The sequence below is a fragment of the Filicampus tigris genome, chromosome 5 (genome assembly GCF_054856515.1).
Source record: "Filicampus tigris isolate MCC_2025a chromosome 5, RoL_Ftig_1.0, whole genome shotgun sequence".
Classification (NCBI taxonomy): domain Eukaryota; kingdom Metazoa; phylum Chordata; class Actinopteri; order Syngnathiformes; family Syngnathidae; genus Filicampus; species Filicampus tigris.
The window spans coordinates 4,397,477-4,418,697 of record NC_141221.1 but is presented as its reverse complement, the minus strand read 5'-3'; the positions used below and the strand labels follow the sequence as shown (position 1 = coordinate 4,418,697).

The following is a 21,221-nucleotide window of genomic DNA, read 5'->3' as shown; positions in this document are numbered from 1 at the left end:
TGCATCAATCCTTTTTGAGTCTTTATTGTGCACGGTCCACATGTGCTGCGTTAGGGGCAATTCAGAAACTGTGCGTCATAATGCAGACAAAACGCATATCTTGGATCTTGCATCTGTTAAACTTTATCATGGGTTTATTGGTACAGACAGACGGGCACCAAATAGAAAAAAGAAAGCACCTGCACTGCCTCCTACGTGCAGCGCATTAAAAGCAGTTGACAAATGAATATACCCTACATAGCACATTCAATTACGCAATGAATTTATCGATGTTCTGTCCAGCTTGCTGCACGCCATCTCGGCGCATGATGTCAGCAATGCTGGCCCCAATAAAGAGCAGGGCAGTACACTGTAGTGTCACATATACTGTAACTCAAAAATAACATCACCGAACAAAGAGAGGTCTGTGGGTAAATGCTAAATGGCCAGAAGAAAGGTTGGGAGTCATCTCAGGGCAAAGTGATATTGTTTTCTGTGGCCACGAGCAATGGGTTGTGAGTCTCGCAACTTTTCGCTGGCCACACTGCCTTCACAAAGATGACGCTACACAATATATGAACAAATATTGCTGACCTTTTTAACAAAATGAGGGAAATACCGACAGCTCTCTGTACTGTATAATGTAGCGCAGTTGTACACCACTGCAAACTACAAGCACAATTAGTGTGCTTTGACAGCGTCAATGAAAACAATGAAAAGGGCAAATATACTACAGCAAAAAAGTCATAATATACAAAAAAAAAAAAAAAAACTACCAGAAAAAGGCACAAAATTATGAGTAAGGAATTATATACATTTGCTACGATGAGGACTGTTGAGTTTACGCATTACAAAATACTCCTTTTTTGGGCATTTCAGCAGCACTCACTTTATTCATGTAACATTTATATATTACAGAATTTTAATAAGAAATACCGTTCACTGTAGTCCTGATACTCCTTTCTATAGATCAAGCGGGTGTACCGAATGTGGTGGCAGGTGAGTGTGCACTCTTCTTCCCAAGATGGTGCGCATGATGGAGCGTGAAATAATGCAGCATTGCGTCTCACTGACATTCAGCCCATAGTCAGCTAATCAATAAAGAACATATTGGAAATGATAAAGCTAGACAGTCGGGCATTTTAATGACTGAAACTTCAGCACTTTGTATGGTTACACACTGCCGCTGCGCCATTGATTTAGATGAGAACAAATCCCAGACCTCTTATGTGTCTGCAGACAAAGAAGAGGAACAAAATCGATACACGTCAGCTCAGTTGAGCGTAGTTTAAAGACAAATTGTGGCTGACATAATGCACCGAGAGAGGAAAAGTAACATTTCTGATACATTACACAGAAAACTGTGTGAATGGAAGCCAGCACGTACACAAGAAAAATACAACAGAATTTTTGACGTGGTGGTGACCCACGTGGACTTGATGCAACATCAGAAAATGACAGTGTGTCAGAAGACTTGGCAGATTGAGCCAAAAGGTTTTGGCTGATGATACTGCGTAGGCATGTCAAAACACATCACTCACAAGACGAAACACATTCAAGGATATGATGGGAAACGCATAGGAAACACTCCAAAACAAATGCTAATTCGTCATTTATTCAAAAGATAAATACAAAGTATTTTGTAGACGGTATTGCTAACAAGGCACCGGGTAACAACAGAAACGCTATCAATTATTTATGTTGTTGAATAAAAATAATAGGACTCTATAACATTGTACTTTATAAAAACACAATGTAATGATACTGTATATGAAAGTTAATATTTATTTGCAAATCATTTGCTTGCAACAGCTGAATGGAGCCTGAGATTTATTCACAATACTAAACTTTTCCATCAAATTGAATTTTGAATTTATTTCGAACATGCAGACAAAAAACAACAACACACAAACAGAATAAAAGTCCAAAATATAAATATTTCCCCGAAATTCATCATCCATTCATCTTTTGTGATGCTTTCCGAGGTTATCACTTCAGCCTCTTTCAGTTGTCTGTTTTGGTTGGTTTTGGGACAAGTCAGTTCAATTTGGTCAGTCTTATTTAAGGACAAAGTCAACCCAAATATATTTTTTTCAATAATATGTTCTATGCAGGCTCAATAGTTAAAGCAAGGCATTCTGATTAGTATTGCATTTGTGGAATATGAGTTAAGAAGCAAAATCCACTATATTTTTAGCCATCTCAGGGGGCGGCCATTTTACCTACTTCTGTCAACTGAAAATGACATCACAGTTGCACAGGGCTCAGCTAACGTCCAATCATGACTCAGCTTCAGAGAACAGGTGAGCTGTGATTGGTCGTTGCCTGCGCCTTGAGCAGTTGTGATGTCATTTTCAGTCGACAGAAGTAACAAAATGGCCGCTCCCAGAGATGGCCAAAAACTCTTATTCCACAAACGCAATATTAACCAGAACTCCCTGTTTCATATAGTTTATACAATCACGCTTCTTTCCTATGATGACACTTTGTGGTTTGGACATTAGCATTTATAATTGTTTATGACATTATACATTGTTTATAAATGAAACAAAAAAATGCAGGCTGACCTGTTTCCTGTAGCTGAACCGTGATTGGTCGTTACCTGAGCCCTGGGTAGTTGTGATGTCATTTTCAGTCGACAGAAATGACAAAATGGCCGCCCCCCGAGATGGCTAAAAACGGCTGGATTTTGCTGTTTAACTCATATTCCACAAATGCAGTATTAATCAGAATGCTGTGTTTCAACTAGTGGGCTTGCTGGGAACATATCCTTGAAAAAAATATGTTTGCGTTGACTTTGGTGCGTTGGTTTTCAACTTTAATGTTCTCGTTTTTAGTTGACTCAAAACAGAGATTGTTTTTCCATCTTGAAAAAATACTTCCTTCATTGGTATGTACACGTGAGATGTCAACGTACTAAAAACACGATAGGGCGCAGAGGACCTAATCCCATAATGCTTCACGGTTAAAGTTACTTAGTAAGGCGTTACCGGCATCACCGGTTGTCTGTTGTTCATTTTTCTGCTGTCATCATGTGTTACATAATCAAGGAATATTAGAGAGCTCGTTCTAGAGGAAGCCATGCAAGCCCAAGCCATGACATTATATATTAGCTCCTTGTTGGATAGAACAATCGGTAGCAAGGATGTGAGAAGTACAAATGAGATGTAAAAAGTATGCGAGGTAACAAAAGAAATAATGAATCCTAATATTTGCCGTCCTATTACACCCTGAGAAACACCCTCCCCCTCTGGGAGGGTGGTGGGAGAGCTGAGTTGCATTCAAGACCTCTTCTCTGATTTCATGCTTTGATGCTCATTGCGCTCAGCATCAAGAACTGCTTCAGCAACATGCAAAACAGCCTCCTTGCTTTATTCATAATCTGAATACACCATCTAATTCATTGGTACTTTTCCTTTCCTATCTCTCTGCAAATGTCTGCTTTCAGACCTCTGCTTAATTCCTTCTCTCGCCTTGTATCCTTTTTTTCACTTTTATGTCTACTTTCATGCTACCTTTAACAGTAAATATTTTCTCCACACAGGTGATTTTTTTTCAAATCACTGCAATTGTCCCTCCTTAGATTTTCCCAGACCCAGAATTCTTTTGTGAAGACATAATATATATATATATATATATATATATATATATATATATATATATATATATATATATATATATATAATGTAAATTGAAAAGGGATATCTTTGAAACATAAACAACAGCAGCATCATGAAATGCAAGTTTATATATCTGATGGGAAATTTCACATAAACAACTAAATAAATTGAATAAATTGAAAAACCCTGAGTAGGTCAGCATTAAATTAAACTAAGATGGATGATAAATATGAGATAAATATATCTGCGCACACTGTGACATAAAAATGGACATCATATGCCAGTTTAACGGTCGAAAACACAGTTAAAATGTGGGCACACTATATTATTTCATACTTATTTTCTCTCGCATTTTCTCCCTACTCTTTCTGTCCTCTTTTCATACATTTTCTTTGAATATTCTCACATTGAGGAGTAATTACGTTTGTACCACATTCTGTGTCATTTTGAGCAGATTCCCAGCCTGCACCTTCTGCCGCCACTGCGAAAAACGCAATCAAAAGTCACATTAGTGGGAATGGGATTCCAAGAAATGACAGTAGCCCATTGCCGGGCCTCGAGTGCAGAGTTAAAAAAAAAAAAAAAAAAAAAAAAAAAGACTGAGCAGCATCGGCCATGATCCAATCTCCATTACAGTAACAAGTGAGAATAATTCCCATTAAATCAAATGATGTCATAATGGGAGAGAGTCATTAGATATGGTTTACTACCGGCTGGCAATGCTGGCCAAGCCCCTCTGGCCCACCACCCCGACGACGCCTTCCGCGCCCACACATGTAGACACGTTCCCACCCATTGGTGGAGCTGCACTGCACAAGTGCTGGTAATCTCTGCAGTGACGCTGTCATTTTACTGCAGTTTAGCTATGCTCAGCTGCTCTTGGACCCTGGAGCCCCACACAGAGGGGCTGGCAACAGGGATAAAAAAGAGAGAGGGGGTAGGGGGACTGCAGATGGAGATGGAGGTTGATCATACAATAAAGAGTAGAGAGTAAAAGGCTACACTGGATAATAAGAGGAGGTCAGGGTAAAAAGACCATATACGGAAAGTGAGGAGGGAGAGGTGGCTCAGGGGTGTATCATGATGAAAAATATAGCCCATGAGAACAAATAAGTAATGATAGGGTGGTGCGTTGTTATTGTCTTTTGCGCGTGAGATGATGGCAAAGCCTCTCGCTGACAAATGTTGGCGTGCCGAATAGCACCAGTGTGCCAGCATCCCGCTCTGATCCTCCCACTCTTCCCTCCCCATTACTCCTCTTAACTTGGTAATCTCTCTACCCCAGAGCTGTCCCTCCTCCGTGCCGGTCTACAACAGCTCAAGGTGCAGGTTTAATTCTCTGTTCAGGCTCTTGTTTAAAGTGTGTACCGCCCTCACTGCGAGCACATACACGTCGCACACCCCGCCCACACATAAACCAAAACACGGCATGTCACAGTGCATTCAACATTCATATTTTCCCGTTTCAAATAACAGTGTCATCCAATCGCATTCGGTCTGTCATACGTTTTTAGTATATCATAATAAATAATACACTCGCCAGACACTTTATTTTGGGTGCACCTGCATTATTTACAAAAGCTGTATCGAAAAATATGACTTTACAAAGATAATGATGATTCGTTCTAATTGACACTGTAAATGCCGTATTGATTATATGTATCTGTGTTTTTGTCCTCGTAGTTTGTAGTGGTGTAGAACTGCATTGCGTCCTCAGAGCTGCATCTAATATTTGGAGTCATGCAGGCTATAGTTACAGTGGGGCGGTAACTAACGATTATTTTAATAATTTATTAATCTGTTGATTATTTTGTTGGTTAATCGATGAATTGGATTTTTAATTTCCATCGCTGTATTCAAAAACAGGACATTGTTTCAAAGTGACAGTTCAGGAAACGCACACACACATTAATTATGATTCAGTAACTGGTTTGGTCCATAACATGTCGGAAAATAGAAAACCACAAAGATCAGTCAGAGAACTAATCAGAAGTTGAGAATATTGTTGAGAGGTGAAAATTGTGAGGATTTGGGCAATTTTAAATTATACAAGGTATCCATACCAAGGTAACCAAAATATTAAAAAGACTTCTTTCAGTTCTACACCAACGCAAACTAGAACCATGTATTGATCACATTCGTTTGTGCAAATGTATCTAATGTTGTGGCAGCTCAGTTTACATACAGTATTTGCAAAAACAACCCTGCAAATCCATTTTAGTATGTTTAAATTAACCAATCAAAGAATGCCATCCATGCATTCATCCATTATCCAAACTGCTTATCCTCACAAGGGTCGCAGGGGTTGCTGGAGCCGATCCCAGCTGACTTCGGGCAGTAAGCAGTGTACACCCTGAATTAGTTCAATTACAGAATAGCTATTTAAAATGTATTTATTTTGCTCTATATTATTCTCAATTAAGATATGTGTTTATCATAATCAAAGTACAATATATTTTATATCATGACTGGATTGCCTAATCATACTAAACAATATCACTCATCACAGCACTGCATTTATCTTTGTAGTACAGTACAAAACAATTTAAAAGGCAGACTCTGTCATAGTCTGTCTTTTGAGTTTGGGTTTTGACTTTAGTTTCACGTTTTTCCTTGCGTTCCTTTGTCTGTCTCTCGTTAAATTATTGAGTCCACCTGTGCTTGTCATCCCGTTCCCTTGTGTTAGCCAACAAGCTCCCTCCTACCCTCTGTGTCTTGTCCAGGTGTTCCTCGTATCGTCAACTTGTCTGTATTTAGTTCCCCGCTTTCTTTCAGTCCTTGTTGGTTCGTTGTGGTTTCTCATTTGTCAAAGTCCAGTCCCAGTCCCAGTCCCAGTCCCAGTCCTAGTCCTAGTCCTAGTCCTAGTCCTAGTGTTTGTTTGTTTTGGTCCTTGTTGTTTTGTTATCATCCCAGTACCTTGTTTGCCTTTTTGTTTTCTTTAAATTAAATACTTTATATTGCCCCTCATTTTTGCTTCCTGCATTTAGGTCCATTCCCTCGCACTTGTGACAGACTCTTATACAGCCAGTTAGACCAGTTCTGCATTAAAGAAAAAGTTAATTTGATCTCTTCCAGATAAAACAATTGGATGTCATTTTACTGAATTTTACATTTCGAGCTTTTATAATAAACCAGAGGGCATCCTCATTGTAGTATATTCGGTCAACTTATACAATACAATACAATATTATTTATATAGCGCATCAGCTGCCGGCTGATTTAGCATTTTCTAGCTATCAGATTTTATCTCATCTGTTTTTCCCTGCTCATTAAGCACCTAAATATACAGTGGCACCTATGATGAAACATTTTTTGTTGCCTGTAATTTAGTGTATTTACACTGAATACTCCTAATGGATGCCAACAGGGTGCTGGTAATCATGTAATGCATGCTCTCTATGCTAATACGTACTACACTCGCACACGCATACACCAATCATGTTCACCTCAACAGGGAGGAGCCTGCGGGCAATCAGGAAGGGGAACAAAGAGAGGAGAATGGGGGAGGACCACTAAGTAAAAGAGAAGCACTGAGAAAGGAGGACGAGAGGGAGGGACAGAGGGTGAGGTATGGAGTCACGAACAAGGACGAGCTGAGCGTATCGAGCGTGAATGCCTACGAGACCTCGCTTGACTAGAGACAAAGAAAAGCGCTTGCGTGGATACTTGGAAAGGGACAGAAAAATAAAAATGGGACATCCCAACCACGGGCACAGAATGAAAGCCACATACACAGGACATACACTTCTAATCACAAACTACAGTAGTTCAAATAACAGGGCGAAGATCTCAGATGTGTGACGTTTCGGTTCTAGTTCAAGCCAAAGTTGGAGGTTGATGGGTTGAGGTCACGTGCTTCAACAACAAACTCATCCAAATCATGTCTTTGTGGTTTTTTTCTTTGTACACATAACTGTAGTTACGTTTGAACACCTGCAATTGGAATCATAGAATTCCTCTTGAGTCATTGCTTTAGAGATGTGTCATGGTTTGGTATCCATAAAACGTGGAACGGTAGCCTAGCCTCCGTGCGTGTTGATGTGAACCAAACGACAGCGTATACTCAATGTATATCAAAAACTCCTTTTGTGTGCCACTCTGGTACGCTTACACAGTGAGTGAGCGAGTCATTCCCTGTGCATGACATTGTGATGATGGATTATACACCTACAGCCATCAGGACTGCTGGGGCTGCTGCTCTACACGCTTGGACAGCAATACTTGCTACCCTCTTAATCCTAATACAAGACTTGTGGACTGGAATACTTTTTTTTTTTTTTATTATATGTGACACAAATATCGACTGAAGTGTGACACACTTGCATACAGGACATGCAAGTGGCACTAATCCTTTAGTTTCTTGACAAAGGCAGGTGCGGCTCAATTATTAAAGTGGATAGCAGGCTGCAGGGCTGCAAGTTCAGAACCAGATCTGGACCAAAAATATGGTGGACGGAACTGGTTGCTGCAGAATTCCCATTTTGAACAATGTAAACACCAAAATGGATTCGTCCTTCCAACCATTGTTTATACTGCTTACCTTCATTAGCATCATGGGTGAGCTGGACGCTAACCCAGTTGGCTTGGGCAAGAGATGGAGTACAACTTACAATAGTTACCGGTCAATGGCAGGGCAACAACCATTCACACTCACATTCATTCTTCTTCAATGACCGTATCTGACTAACTTAGTTGCTTTAATAATTACTTGCCTTTAAAAGTAACTTAGTTACATTACTGATTACTTAATTTAAGTAACAGTTATATTTCAAGTTACTTTATTAGTTACATTTAACAGATGCTGCTTAACATAAAATATTTTTTTTGAAGCTAGATAACACTTTGTCAACAGCACAACAACAGAGTGTGCAACCTACCTTAAAAAGCGGAAGTCAACCCAAGCATATTTTTTTCAAGAATATGTTCCCAGCAGGCGCACTAGTTGAAACACAGCATTCTGATTAATTTTGCACTCGTTTTTAGCCATCTCTCGGGGCAGCCATTTTGTCTTCTGTCGACTGAAAATGACATCACAACTGCTTACAATCTAAGCCGTGATTGGTCGTTGTGAGCAGTTGTGATGTCATTTTCAGGCGACAGAAGACAAAATGGCCGCCCTCGGAGATGGCTAAAAACGAGTGGATTAACACTTATTCCACAAACGCAATATTTATCAGAATCCCCTGTTTCAACTAGTGGGCTTGCATAAAATATATTTTTGAAAAGAATATGTTTGCGTTCACTTCCGCTATAACATTTTCTTTAGCTGATACAAACTCGAAAAAGTGACTGTGTTTCCAGCTTGAAAACGTGAATCTCTGTCCTTCCTCCACTGGTGTTTTTCATCTGGTCTAAACATGACATGGCGCATACGTGATGTCACTCAAATTGTTAAAAAATTGATACCAGCATCACTGGTAGGAGGAAACCGGGGTTCCGCCGAAAACATACGCAAGAGCAGGGAGAACATACGAATCCAAAAAAGTCCAGATTTGAACCCTCAACCTCACAACTGTGCGGTGGATGTACTAAGCACCCATCCACTGTGCAGCCCGACAAACTGGATTCAACAAAATCAGAATTCAAAAATGTATGAAAAAAATAATTATGAAATGCCTTTCCCAACTAGGTGGCCTAAACCAAAATGCACAAATGTCAGCATTATGAACCAATGTGCTGCTATTGGGTGGTTTTATACAAACAGCTGTCATTTTAATAAAGCTTAAATCATAGGTGATATACAGTAGCAGTGTACTGAAAGCTTGTGTGTAGGGGTGTGCATCTCTCCAATAAAAGATGATTCAATACATATATCGATACATGGGGAGCGATTTGATTCAAGGGCATTTTAAAGTCAAAGGAAATGGTTCTGTTCGGTTCGACTTGATATGGTAGAGCTAGGTTTTAGAGGGTATGATGTAATGAGCTTCTTGTTGAAAATGGCCAATCATCATCATAAATATGCCAAAAGACGATTCGATATGCATCTTGGGAGGCTCTAAAAACAGTTGGGTTAAAAATAACACAATTTGGGGTTAAAAAAGGACCGATACACTACTTGGGTCAATTTCACCCAACTTTCTGGGTTGTTTTCTGCTAAAACAACCACAAAAATGGGTAGTTTTGTACAAAACAGCCCCGTTTTTGGGGTGGGTCAAACTGACCCGATTTGTGGATTGGCCCATTTTTTACCCCAAATTGTGTTATTTTGAACCCAACTGTATTTAGAGTGTACAAGGGGTGCAATACGATTCAAGGATGGTACATTTTAAAATGGAACAATTCGCTTCATTCATGTATTTAGTTTGTAGTTTGCAAAGGTAAGTCGCACGAGATGCGAACACACAGACGCACACACATTTTTCCACCCGTTTACTCACCTAACCATCCTGAGCTGGAGTCAGGCACACACATGTCTGTTTCGGCGCTCGGAAGCACAAAGCCCACCACGAACACCTCGACGCCATCCGACATGAGGGCCAGTCCGAGAACCAGGAACAGCTGCCACTGGAACCTCCCGTGGCCGCACTCTTGGATGATGAGCTCGTACTGCTGTGCCAGCTCCTCCTCATCCGCCTGTCGCTCCTGCTCCAGCTCCTTTCTGTCCCTCATTGCATCCGACATGGGTTGCCCAAGGGCCACTTGGCCCTCCTTATGCTTCCTGTCGCCAGTGGAGGGAACCCCCTGGTACTCGCCCTCGTAGATCTCGTCCTCATCATCGTGGCCCTCCGTGGCGTCACTGGAGCCCTCATCATTGTCATGGTAACCCTCTCCATCTTGCCTGGGTGGATTCCTGTAGAAATCCTCATCATCGTCGTCCGCATCGTCCTGGAATCGTGAATAGTTGTGGTGGGATGAATACTCATCTGCGGCACGGTCCACCACCTTGTTGACCTTCTTTGTCGCCTGACGCTTTGCCTCCTTGACTATATCCTTGGCCCCTTTCACAAGGGAAGTCCTGTTATTGTAGGTGTCCTCCATCCTGGCTAAACTAGTTGGTGTACAGGGAAGACAAGGGCGGGTTTACACTGGGAATGGTCAGCTCAGAGGGTCTGAAAAAGCAGCAAGGAAACACAACTCATTAGTCTGCTGACACCGCGGGAGGAAAAACACAATGTTTGTGGCAATCATAAAGCAAGCTCGGTTAGGTGGACAAGTGTAGAGACAGGTCTTTAAAAAAAAAAAAAAAAAAAAAAGCAAAGGCGAGTTTAGCAGAACCACGCATTTTCTAATCTTCCCCAAACCCAATACAGATGCATCCATAATGAGGAACCATCTCATTCATAATCTTTAAGGTCTTTAAAGGGGAAGTCAACTCAAACATATATTTTTTATCCGCCCATTTTTAGCCATCTCCGGAGGCGGCCATTTTGTCACTTCTGTCGACTGAAAATGACATCACAGACCCTCAGGGCTCAGATCATAGCTCAGCTTCAGAAAAGAGGTGAGCCATAATTGGTCGTTATCTGAGCCCTGAGCAGTTGCTGTTTCAACTAGTGGGCCTGCATAGAACATATTTTTGAAAAAAATATGTTTGGGTTGACTTCTTCTTTAAATCATGCAAAGACAATAACATTTAATAACATTTACAGGATTGTTCTCACTGTTCCTTATTTCATGGTTGGCTTTGGGTAAAAATAACAAAACATTTGCAGCAAAGGATGCAGAATCTTCTGGCTCTGGATCTGTTCTGTGGTATCCAAGGTAATAAATAAGACTTTAGCTGAAATCAATTTACCAACAATAAAGAGAAGGATTACTATGATTGGAGTGACAGCCCACCAACAGCCTTGTCATATTTCATGTGTAAGATGTGACAAAGCATTTTGGAAATTGAGACCCAGTGTTATTCATGATTTCGTGTTGCGTAACTAACTCTCTTGCCATTTCAAACCGTACATTACCAACATACACATTGAAACATGTATGGACAATAACCAAACAACATGGTTGGAGAGGTCCTTTCCCAGCCAATGCTAATGAGAGGGAGACCCCAGTCTAATGTAATTTTACGCTCAAGCTCAGGCAATGATTCACAGTTCAACATCCCAGATCGGAAGTCTGGCCTGCCGTCTTCTTATTATTCATTTATGGCGGATGAACGTAACTTAAAACATCAATTGTAATTTTCACTGGACTTGTATGTGGCTGCTTAGAAATGCCGACGCCAAAGAAATGAAGGGAGGCCCATAATGCTGGTTAATATGTCACAGTAGAATTCGCAACCCCCGGTTATTTGGCCAATATGTCTCAGACATGATGGATGGATAAAATGTATGCTTGTAAAATTGGCAGATCTGGATATTTTTGGTTATAAGAATATGGATTTATAGCGTTTTGGAAAAGAGCTCTTCACTTATTTATAATGAATTGACGTAAGACTAAAACATCTCGGGACTGACTTAAGTGTAGGGCAGGGAGATCAGAGCTGTCCAGAGTGCACCCTCCACATGCGTCTCAGGCCTGTTCACCACAGCCTCTAATGAACAGTGAAGCCTTGTCAGGAGAACACAAATCACAGGGCCAGCTCCAGCTCCCATAATGCAATTTTACTGGACAAAATGACACTGCTGATTCAAGGTGACTCCACTAATCTCTTTGGCTCATTGGATGACTTCTGTGGTTATGAGCAAGGGCCAATCTTTTTTTTTTTTTTTTTAATGCAGCCACTGGCATCGACGATGGTTCGGATTGTCATAAGAATTAATCAAATGACAGCTTTTTGGAGATTAGTGTGGTGCCATTTATCAAGCAAAGAACCATTATGGTAACTTAAGTGGCGGTTCAAAATGGATCCGGGACGGCTATCTGAGAAGCAGTAAAACGTCCGAATTTCTCCCAGATACAGTGATGGGGGGGTGGGGGGGGGGGAAACAAAAATGTATAATGGATCCTAAAATCAAATCATTTTCAAGAAATGTTGAAACGTCAGCAGTGTTTGTGTAAACAAACAACAATTTTCTGCCGTTTTCTCAATTTAAAACGGTACAGTAAATGGTGTGTTTGTTCTGAGAATGTGTATAAAGTTTCAGCTTCTGGCTAAATAACAAACGAAATGTCTCACACTTTGCTCTGCGTATACTTTGTTAAACTAACAGCCAGGGGTGTGTCAAAGTTCATGGCCATGACTGGCAACTCGCATACATTGCTGCAGGATTACACCATGTTGCTTAAACAAACCGTTCTTTTTTCCCCTTGAGCCTATGCACATTGACAAGCATGCTCACACAGCTCCTGGCGGTGTCTGCCTGTCAGAAAATCAATGGAGTGCATGGTGAGGTGTGCTGTCAGGCGTGACGAAGCTCAGAAGACACCAGAGCTCACAGAAGACCACCTGACCGCAGCAGAAGAGGCCCCCGACTGCGCGCGCAGCAACAGGAGCAATCACAATCAAACTAACACTTGCAAACAAGACTGCAGTATGGCAGCTTTGCCACCTTCCATGTTCTCACCTTTTATTCCCACCACCAAGGGCCTTATACAGTATTTTCATTGCTGATTTGCTGTACTGTATAAGGTCATGTTGTCATACCTTGTTTTGTAGTTACGTTTGTCAGTTTAGTCTGGGTTGTTTTGTTTGTTTTCACAAAAACATTTTGGAGAAGAACCCTGTACTGTATATACTATACAACTCTAGGGTTAAGGTTTCCACTTAGGGTTTCAAACTATGGTTAGGGTTTCAAAGTGGGGTTTTAAACTAGGGTTAAGGTTACCATTTAGGGTTTCAAACTAGGGTTAGGGTTTCAAACTAGGGTTAGGGTTTCAAATTAGGGTTTTAAACTAGGGTTAGGGTTTCAAAGTAGGGTTTTAAACTAGGGTTGGAGTTTCAAACTAGGGTTTAAAACTAGGGTTAGGGTTTCCAATTAGGGTTTCAAACTGGGGTTAGGTTTTCAAAGTAGGGTTTCAGACTAGGGTTAGGGTTTCCAACTAGGGTTTAAAATTAGGGTTAGGGTTTCAAAGTAGGGTTAGGGTTTCCAACTAGGATTTCAAATTAGGGTTGTTGTTTCAAAGTAGGGTTTTAAACTACTGTTAGGGTTTCAAAGTAGGGTTTCATGTTTTCTCTGTGGCTGTGAATGTGAATGGTTGTATGTCCATACGCTGCTAGTTAAGAGTGTGCTCCATGTTTCACACAAACTCAGCTGGAAAAGGTTCCAGTTAACAGCACTGCTAATGAGGATAAGTGCTCCAGAAAAGGGATGGATGTAATTTGGTGCATTGTGAGTTAGGGCATTTTAAAAAATGTCTTAAATTTCTTCAGAATGCTCTTGTGTATTGATATTAATGCGGATCTATGCTGTAAATGGGTTTCTATGAAGGTGTACAGTTCCGTGCTGATCAAAATTCAGATTATTGGTCTTTGGGGAGGAATACACTTTGGTGAGTGTCATTTAATGAATTATTGATTTCCTATATACAGTACAGTATTTCTCCATTAAATGCACAAGGTGATGGATGTTGAATCATATTGTGTAGCACACTGAGATTTGTAATAAGATATATTTATTTTGTTAACTAACAATATGTGATGTTCAATCGTCTGCGGGTTTACAAATCCAGTCCTGTCTTCTGCAACAGTTAGTCCAGACACACTTGAATGGGTCAAGCATCATAATAAAAAGAAAGTCAATTTGAATCCTAAATTAGAGCAGTCCACAAGACTTTAACAATTAAAAAAAAGAATCTATGGGGGAAGGAAGGCATTGTCTTAACATTCACATCTGAACTTCAATCGTCAATCTTTTTTAGGTGTTTTGCGTGTTTTTAAATTGTTTTCAACAGCGAGTAAATACAGTAGGATCTATTTTACCAATGTTGCACATTTCTCAATGGCCAATCTCCAATGCATTTTTTCAGCTGCTGCCCTTTGAAAGTCATTCACCAACCAACACGAACACCTGACAGCTGGTTTGCTCTATTAGTTCCAGCTAGGAGCAGTTCCAATCTCTAAGTGGTCAGCGCTGCAAGTAATCCCATCAAAATGGAGAAGTCGCGGCCCCATTTGGAGGAGGTGCTTCCAGACTGGGACGTCTTCCATTAGGAGATTTCATCAAACAGTGATGACATTACAGCCTGAGCTAGTGCATGCGTTTGTGTGTTGAAGTAGGTGTTGGGGGTTGACAACGCAGAAACAAAAGAGAAACACGTTCATCCAAACAGTGACATGTCACAATATGTTTAATTACAATTGGTGAAAACAACCTCTTAAATCAGTTATTCCCCATCTGAGAAAATAGAATCATTAAAAAAAAATCTTAAATCTCACGTTACATGCAGATTTATCATGAAGATGTATCAAAAAATAATGAATGAGTAATAAAGAGTGAAGAATGTCTCCCTGCCATGAGCAGCGTTTTGCTGATAATCTAATTACAGACATGCAAGATCTGTATTCATATTAATCTTGTCACATTGCAAAACAGGGAAAACAGACAAACGACACTTAGACGTGCACAGATCTCTGCTAAAGTGGAAAAATCATGATGAAGGCGGCTGCAGTACCCCCCCATCGGCAAACGATCAGCGTTATCAGTGTGACTAAAAATACTTTGCGTTTAAAATATGCATTGAATGTAATAGTTTCTTTCTTTGGAACGTGTCTCACCAATGCGAAATGTTGTACCGGTATAAATCATGCACTAATGTACCACTTGCATGAAAGCTGAGAGGCACATAAACACACGGCGATTAGCTAACCATTCTTTATTGACATAACTCTGATTATAATTGATTGGACATTTAAAATATTAGTCTTTCATAAGATTTAGTGACCTTTTTTTCATTTATCTTGCACTCCACAAATACGCCATATTAGCTTCTGAAAACATGAAATAAATAAAACTAATACTAAAACCAATCGAAAACTAAACGAACACGAATTATTTTCGGAAAAAATAAAAACGAATGAAAATTAAAAACGAATTAAAACTAACTGAACTGAAAAACAAAAAAAACAGAATTAAATCAAAATAAATACTCCAAACAACTATAACCCTGAACCTGATTGCTGTGTTTGCAACAATGCATCCTCGAGCTACAGACATCCCAAACGAAAACTATTCTTATTGCACTTCATATAAAACAGATTTAGTTGTATCAGCTCTCATCGAGTTGTCCAGGGGTCACCAACTTTTTCGAAGATGAGAGCTACTTCTTGGGTACTGAGTAATCCCGAGGGCTGCCAGGTTGATACGCGCTTCTGAAATAACACATTTTCTCAAATGACCTTTTATATTGTTATTAACTGATATGCTATTATCAACAATTAATGATATTTATTCACGCGAAGTCACTCATCATGTTAATGACAGTATTTCTCACAATAATTAGGACACAGATAAACACTTTATTTCTATAAATCTCTGCCAATGTTCATGTTTGCAAATAATTGCTTCTATAACATTAATAGGAAATCACAATGCCCCATCACTTGTAAGCTATTTTTAGAACAGGCCCATGGGCTACTTATGAGGTCCTTGGGGGGCTAGCACGTTGGTGACCTGTGTTCTTGTCCAGTCGTTTAGCTTCAGTGGGTTGCACATTTTCGGATAAATGCAACAATTCTTCAGGCCATTTGGCAAAGGGGTCATTAACCATGATCTAAACAAAATAATGAAACATCTGCTGAATCTCTTGATTGTTTGTCAAGATAATGGAGAGAAACAATCATTCTCTGGTGCTTTTGTTTCTGCTTTGTTGCCCCGGGCATTACAGGCTGTGTAGCATCACCGTGAGTGAAATGCAAAGGGAGTCTCTTGTGAGCTTCTTTTATGTTGCTTAAAGTTCCAAAAGACTAAAAGAAAAATACAGTCCAGAGTATTGAAAATGAGCACGAGTGTTACTAGCCGAATTGCAGTAAGATTATTGTTTAGAGAACCCATGTTGATAGCATCGGTGGAAAAAAAATTCTCAGATATCCACTAGGGGCAAACTGTTAAAAATATTAGCAAGCGTCTTCCTAGTTATATAAGATGACGGGGCTGTGCCATTTTGGATTTTGGACGAGGGACACAACTGAAATAGGGAATACAGAAAATGAATTACTCTAACAAAAGTTTCAAAATTGCAGAGCACCGTATTTGAGTTAGTTGTTAGAATAGTTTCTGGTTAAAGGAGAGATAACGTAAAACATAAGCAATAGATGGATGGGACACTACCATTTGCATCATGGGGAGAGGGACGGTTCCACTGTGACTCAAACGCTATCAGTATTTTCTTCTGGATTTGTATCAAAATTATCAATTTTTTTTTTTGCAACCACTGTACAAAGTTAAGAAATCTAAATCCCGTGGGCCGCTTTTGCGTGATTTTGACAACACAACAACAATTTTTCACTAAATATTCAAAATACAACAGGACCACAATGTGGCGATATGTTCATATTGCTCACAAAGCGCTTGGCCACAGGTTTCCAGTTCAGCAGTTGCGAGCCTGTCAATCGTTCATTGCCTCACGAAGTGAGTCAGTTGCCTGCTCCCGCATTATTTCCTCTTTTGGGCAGAGTGCTTCAACTGCCCCAGGGCAGGCGGCTGCATTGCTCTAAACCGCCTCCAAGTCCACAGTGTACAAATTGAACTCTACTCTACTCCTATCAAGGGGAAATATTTCAATCCCATCTAAATCAGGGAAAGAACAAACAGATGCACTGTAAAAACTCCCTCAAGAATGTTTCCAATTACAGTCAGTCTGAAACTTTACACGATGGCACGGACAAGCAATTCCCAGGCTCCAAGTCACCATGAATTGGAGCAATCTTTTTAACAATGATTGAAAACTGTGAATAAACTCAGACTGTTTACAACCAAATTCAATGAACGGTAGCCCACTTTCACCGATGATGCCAGTTACATCGCCAGTAGCCATCATTCAACTTTTAACAAATGATCCACAAACACATGAGTAATCCCTTCTATTTTACCCAACACAACAAGCATCAAAACATATTGGTAAAAAAAAAAATAATAGATGGATTTTTTTCACTTTAACAAAAGATAAAACATTCAGACGAGACTAATGGATTTACCAACTTGAAGATGTTAAAAAAAAAAAAGACTTACCTTCATTGATAGCAACAAAAGTAGCTAGAGCTTCCTAAAACCCATTGTTGGATACATGTTGAATAAATCTCGTGGGTATTTCTTTCACAAAGAAGTGGATCCGACGTAAATGAAGTGCACAACGTGATTTCCCCCCCCCCCCTCCCCGACGCAGTGCTCTCTCGCTGCAGTACTTCAGAAGAGGAGACGGAGGCAGAGGGATGGAGGATGGTGGGAGGGAGGGATGCGGGGATGGATGCAGGGAGGAGAGCAGCGTAATCAATAATTGCATTTCATTGAGTGATGCGGGTAATTCAGTCTGATGGAACAATCTAGTTAGGTGACTAGATGACGTGGGCAGTCGCATGGCACACAAAAATAGGTCTAATTCAAACTGGTTGGAACTGGCAAGATGTTGTTTTCTAGTCAAGACTACATTTTGGATGTGAAAACATCCAAAAGTAGTGTGTAACGTCTAATTCATTTTGGAGTAAAAAGTTACTTTTGTTTTTTGTCATAATTTTCTGTTGCTGGGGGTTATAATTGGGTAATCCGGTATGTGTGAGAATATTGTATGTAAAATTAACGAGGCATTCTCCAAATAATATCTGCTGGGTACAAATCCAAGAAAGATGGAAGTCTGCATGTCCAGGAGTCAGTGGTCAACAGTAAATTTTAATCACAGATGGCTTTATGTGCCCTTAAACGTATTTTTGACACAGAGTTCAAAAATGTCTACTTTCATGACAACACCTCGAAAATCAGATATTTTCTTAAAAAATCTTGTTTTTTGAGCTATGTATAAAAGCCTGCACAAAACGTATTTTTCCATGCGTTGTGATTTATAAATATGATGTTTCCTATTTTTTTTTACCTTTTGCGGCTGAACCTAACCCTTAATTCATAAATATTACATATAATAATAATAATAATGATAATAATAATAATAATAATAATAATAATAATATGAAGAAAAATTGATGTGATCGAAAAAACACAAAGTCAGATTCGGAAACACTGCAAAAAAAAAATCATCCGGAAAGGTTTAGAAGCATTTCTGATGAAAAAGTTTGTAAAAAATTGTTGTTTAGTGTTAAGCGGTAACATTCAGTTTCGGTTGACACACACAGGTGGGAGAGAGATTGTATCATCAAAATCATATACGGTATAGTGTGTTATAGTATGAAAATAACACCCACACTTGCGGACTGACCGACAGTATAGATTTGTGGGGAAAAAAAATAGCTAATTATAACATAGGCAGATTTGGCCTGAAACCAGCAATATAAAAAGTGCGCTGAAAAGTGGAATATTTGGAACACTTTGCACTGTGAATCCAATAAAAATGCACATTGAACTTCACTTGTTGTATTATGGCTATTTTTGTTGTTGTATATAAAGTTACAGCTGTAGCTGTTGTGAAATGCGCTATATCAACAAAATATTGTATTGTAATCAATGTGAACTTGTTCCAGAATATGTTTCTCAAATACCGTACTCTGATTGTATTGTTTTGTTTTTTTTCTTCAAGGTGAGATTGTCATGGCTTTGTAAATCAGAACACTTACCCTGCAGATCGGATCAGCTCCTCAACTGACTTCAACATAGTTCCTTGGCACTCAGAATGTCAGCAAAGCGTCATGTTTGTCTCAATCCAGCTCCTCAACTCACTTTCTATTAAATGGTCATGGCAAAGCAATACTTTTATTGCTTTAGCCTGAGTAAAAACAGTGAATTGAAGAGTTTTTTCTATTTATAATAGAGGATTGGTTACTCAAAAAAAACTATTAAATTACATGCATAATGATGTCAGAAAAAAAAAAAAAATCAAAAAGAAAAAAAAAAAAGGACAGTCAAGGAACATTCCAGCACAACAAGTTAGGAGAATCGAGTGTTAATGTCATGATCTTTTTTCGTGTAGATAACATTTACTTTTTTTTTCATGTTCCTTGTGGGGCCTTGTTTATGTCTTGCTTGTCTTTTTTTACTAACTCTTCTCGTCAGCCTGGTCCTTTGTGTAAACCAATCAACACCCTCCAACCACTTGTGTGTGTCTTGTCCAGGTTTGTTGCTGGTTTGTTGTCTCTCAGTTTGCTAGTATTTAGTTTTATTTGGGCCCACCACAACCTTACAACACTTGAGAATGAAACTCACCTGCCATTTACAAATTAAACACACCTCTACCATGGACCTGATATTACCTTATAATGTGAAATATTGGAGGAAAGAATAGGTCCCCAGATTCCTTGAGTAGTTCCATTTGCACAGAAGAGTAACATGGGGGGGCTAATTTATCCTGGCTTGAACAGCTAGTGTAAAAGGGGCTTCGGCTACCAATTTTAAACAATCCAGAATGCATTCTGTGCAAACCTGAAGAACGTAATCGTACCCATACACATTTGATCAGATCCTGGCCGTTAGTGGTCAAAGAACAGAACCCCCTGGCCCAGGGGGGAGATTTTCTACTCATTAAACCAGTTCCCATGTGACAACTTCCCAATGTGACACTTGGGAGATGTAAGGCCCCCCCCCCCGAACAGCCCTTTGTGACAGCACAGCCGTGATAATTGATCACTTCCTGTTGTGATTTCTCCAGACTCTCTACATTCTGTTGACACAATGTCACCTTATCATTAGCCTACCATTCTATAATATTGTGTGGAGGCATCTTAGCCGAAGAAAATAAATCTGCACCATTACCAGCACCTCCTCACTAGCCACAGATCCCATCATCTTAATTGCACATGGGCCGGCATTCTGTCCGTTTCAATTACTTTAGCCCATTCATTTGCCGTTGTATGTCTAGCTTGAAATAGGTAACAGGATTGATTAATTACCTTTGTTGACTCCCGTGTTCACAGATAATAAGATTCAATTGTCCTTAGGTATGAATGTAAATGATTGTTTGTCAACGTGCCCTGCAATAAATATCCCAACTTTTGCCCAATGTGAGGATAAGCGGCATAGAAAATGGAGGGATATTCATATTTTTTAAGTCCAAGAAGGAAAGGGACAGAAGACTGACGCTAGCAAAACAATTCAGGCTGACAGCATTTACTGTACATCACTTGAGCAGGGACACTTGCCTCACCGCAGAAATTACTCGCTCTTTGATGTATCACACCACCTATTCATTTCCTTCTTTAAAAAAAAAAAATATGGTCGTGAATAATTCAGAGTGGGTATGGATTTGGATACGCTATTTAAATACTATTCGGCTCTGGCTTGCATCATATTAAGGGAGGACGGGGAGGATTATAAACATGACGTCGAATAAACAAAAAGATGCACACAATACAACACAAAAAGGATCTTTTTTTTCTCTCCTCTGAATATGATGATTCACAGATGCAGTGACCTGGGATTGGGACACCCCACTCCCCTAACCCCCTAAGCCATAAGGCTCCATTTAGTACTGCAGGAGAGTGGAAGAGCACTTAGCTTAATGTACAGGACAGTAGAATGACCCTCACACACATGCAAGCACACACACACACACACCACAAAGACACCATACAATCTAATGCGCATGCAGGCAATTTCCCTCTCTTTAGTATAAATCTTCTATATATCAACACACATGAAGAGA

At 39.8% G+C, this 21,221-nt stretch overlaps 1 protein-coding gene across 1 annotated transcript in view; it reads right to left on the bottom strand.

The window, feature by feature from the left end:
* The window catches only part of sv2ca (synaptic vesicle glycoprotein 2Ca), a 31,007-nt gene extending 13,224 nt beyond the window's left edge, over positions 1-17,783 (bottom strand). Inside the window, exons 1-2 of the mRNA XM_086031583.1 lie at positions 17,654-17,783; positions 9,980-10,651 (exon numbers count right to left, since the gene is read on the bottom strand). Coding sequence (XP_085887709.1) covers positions 9,980-10,580 — 601 coding nt within the window. The 5' untranslated portion in view covers positions 10,581-10,651; positions 17,654-17,783. The remainder of the gene's footprint in view (positions 1-9,979; positions 10,652-17,653) is intronic.
* Between the last annotated feature and the right edge of the window lie 3,438 nt (positions 17,784-21,221).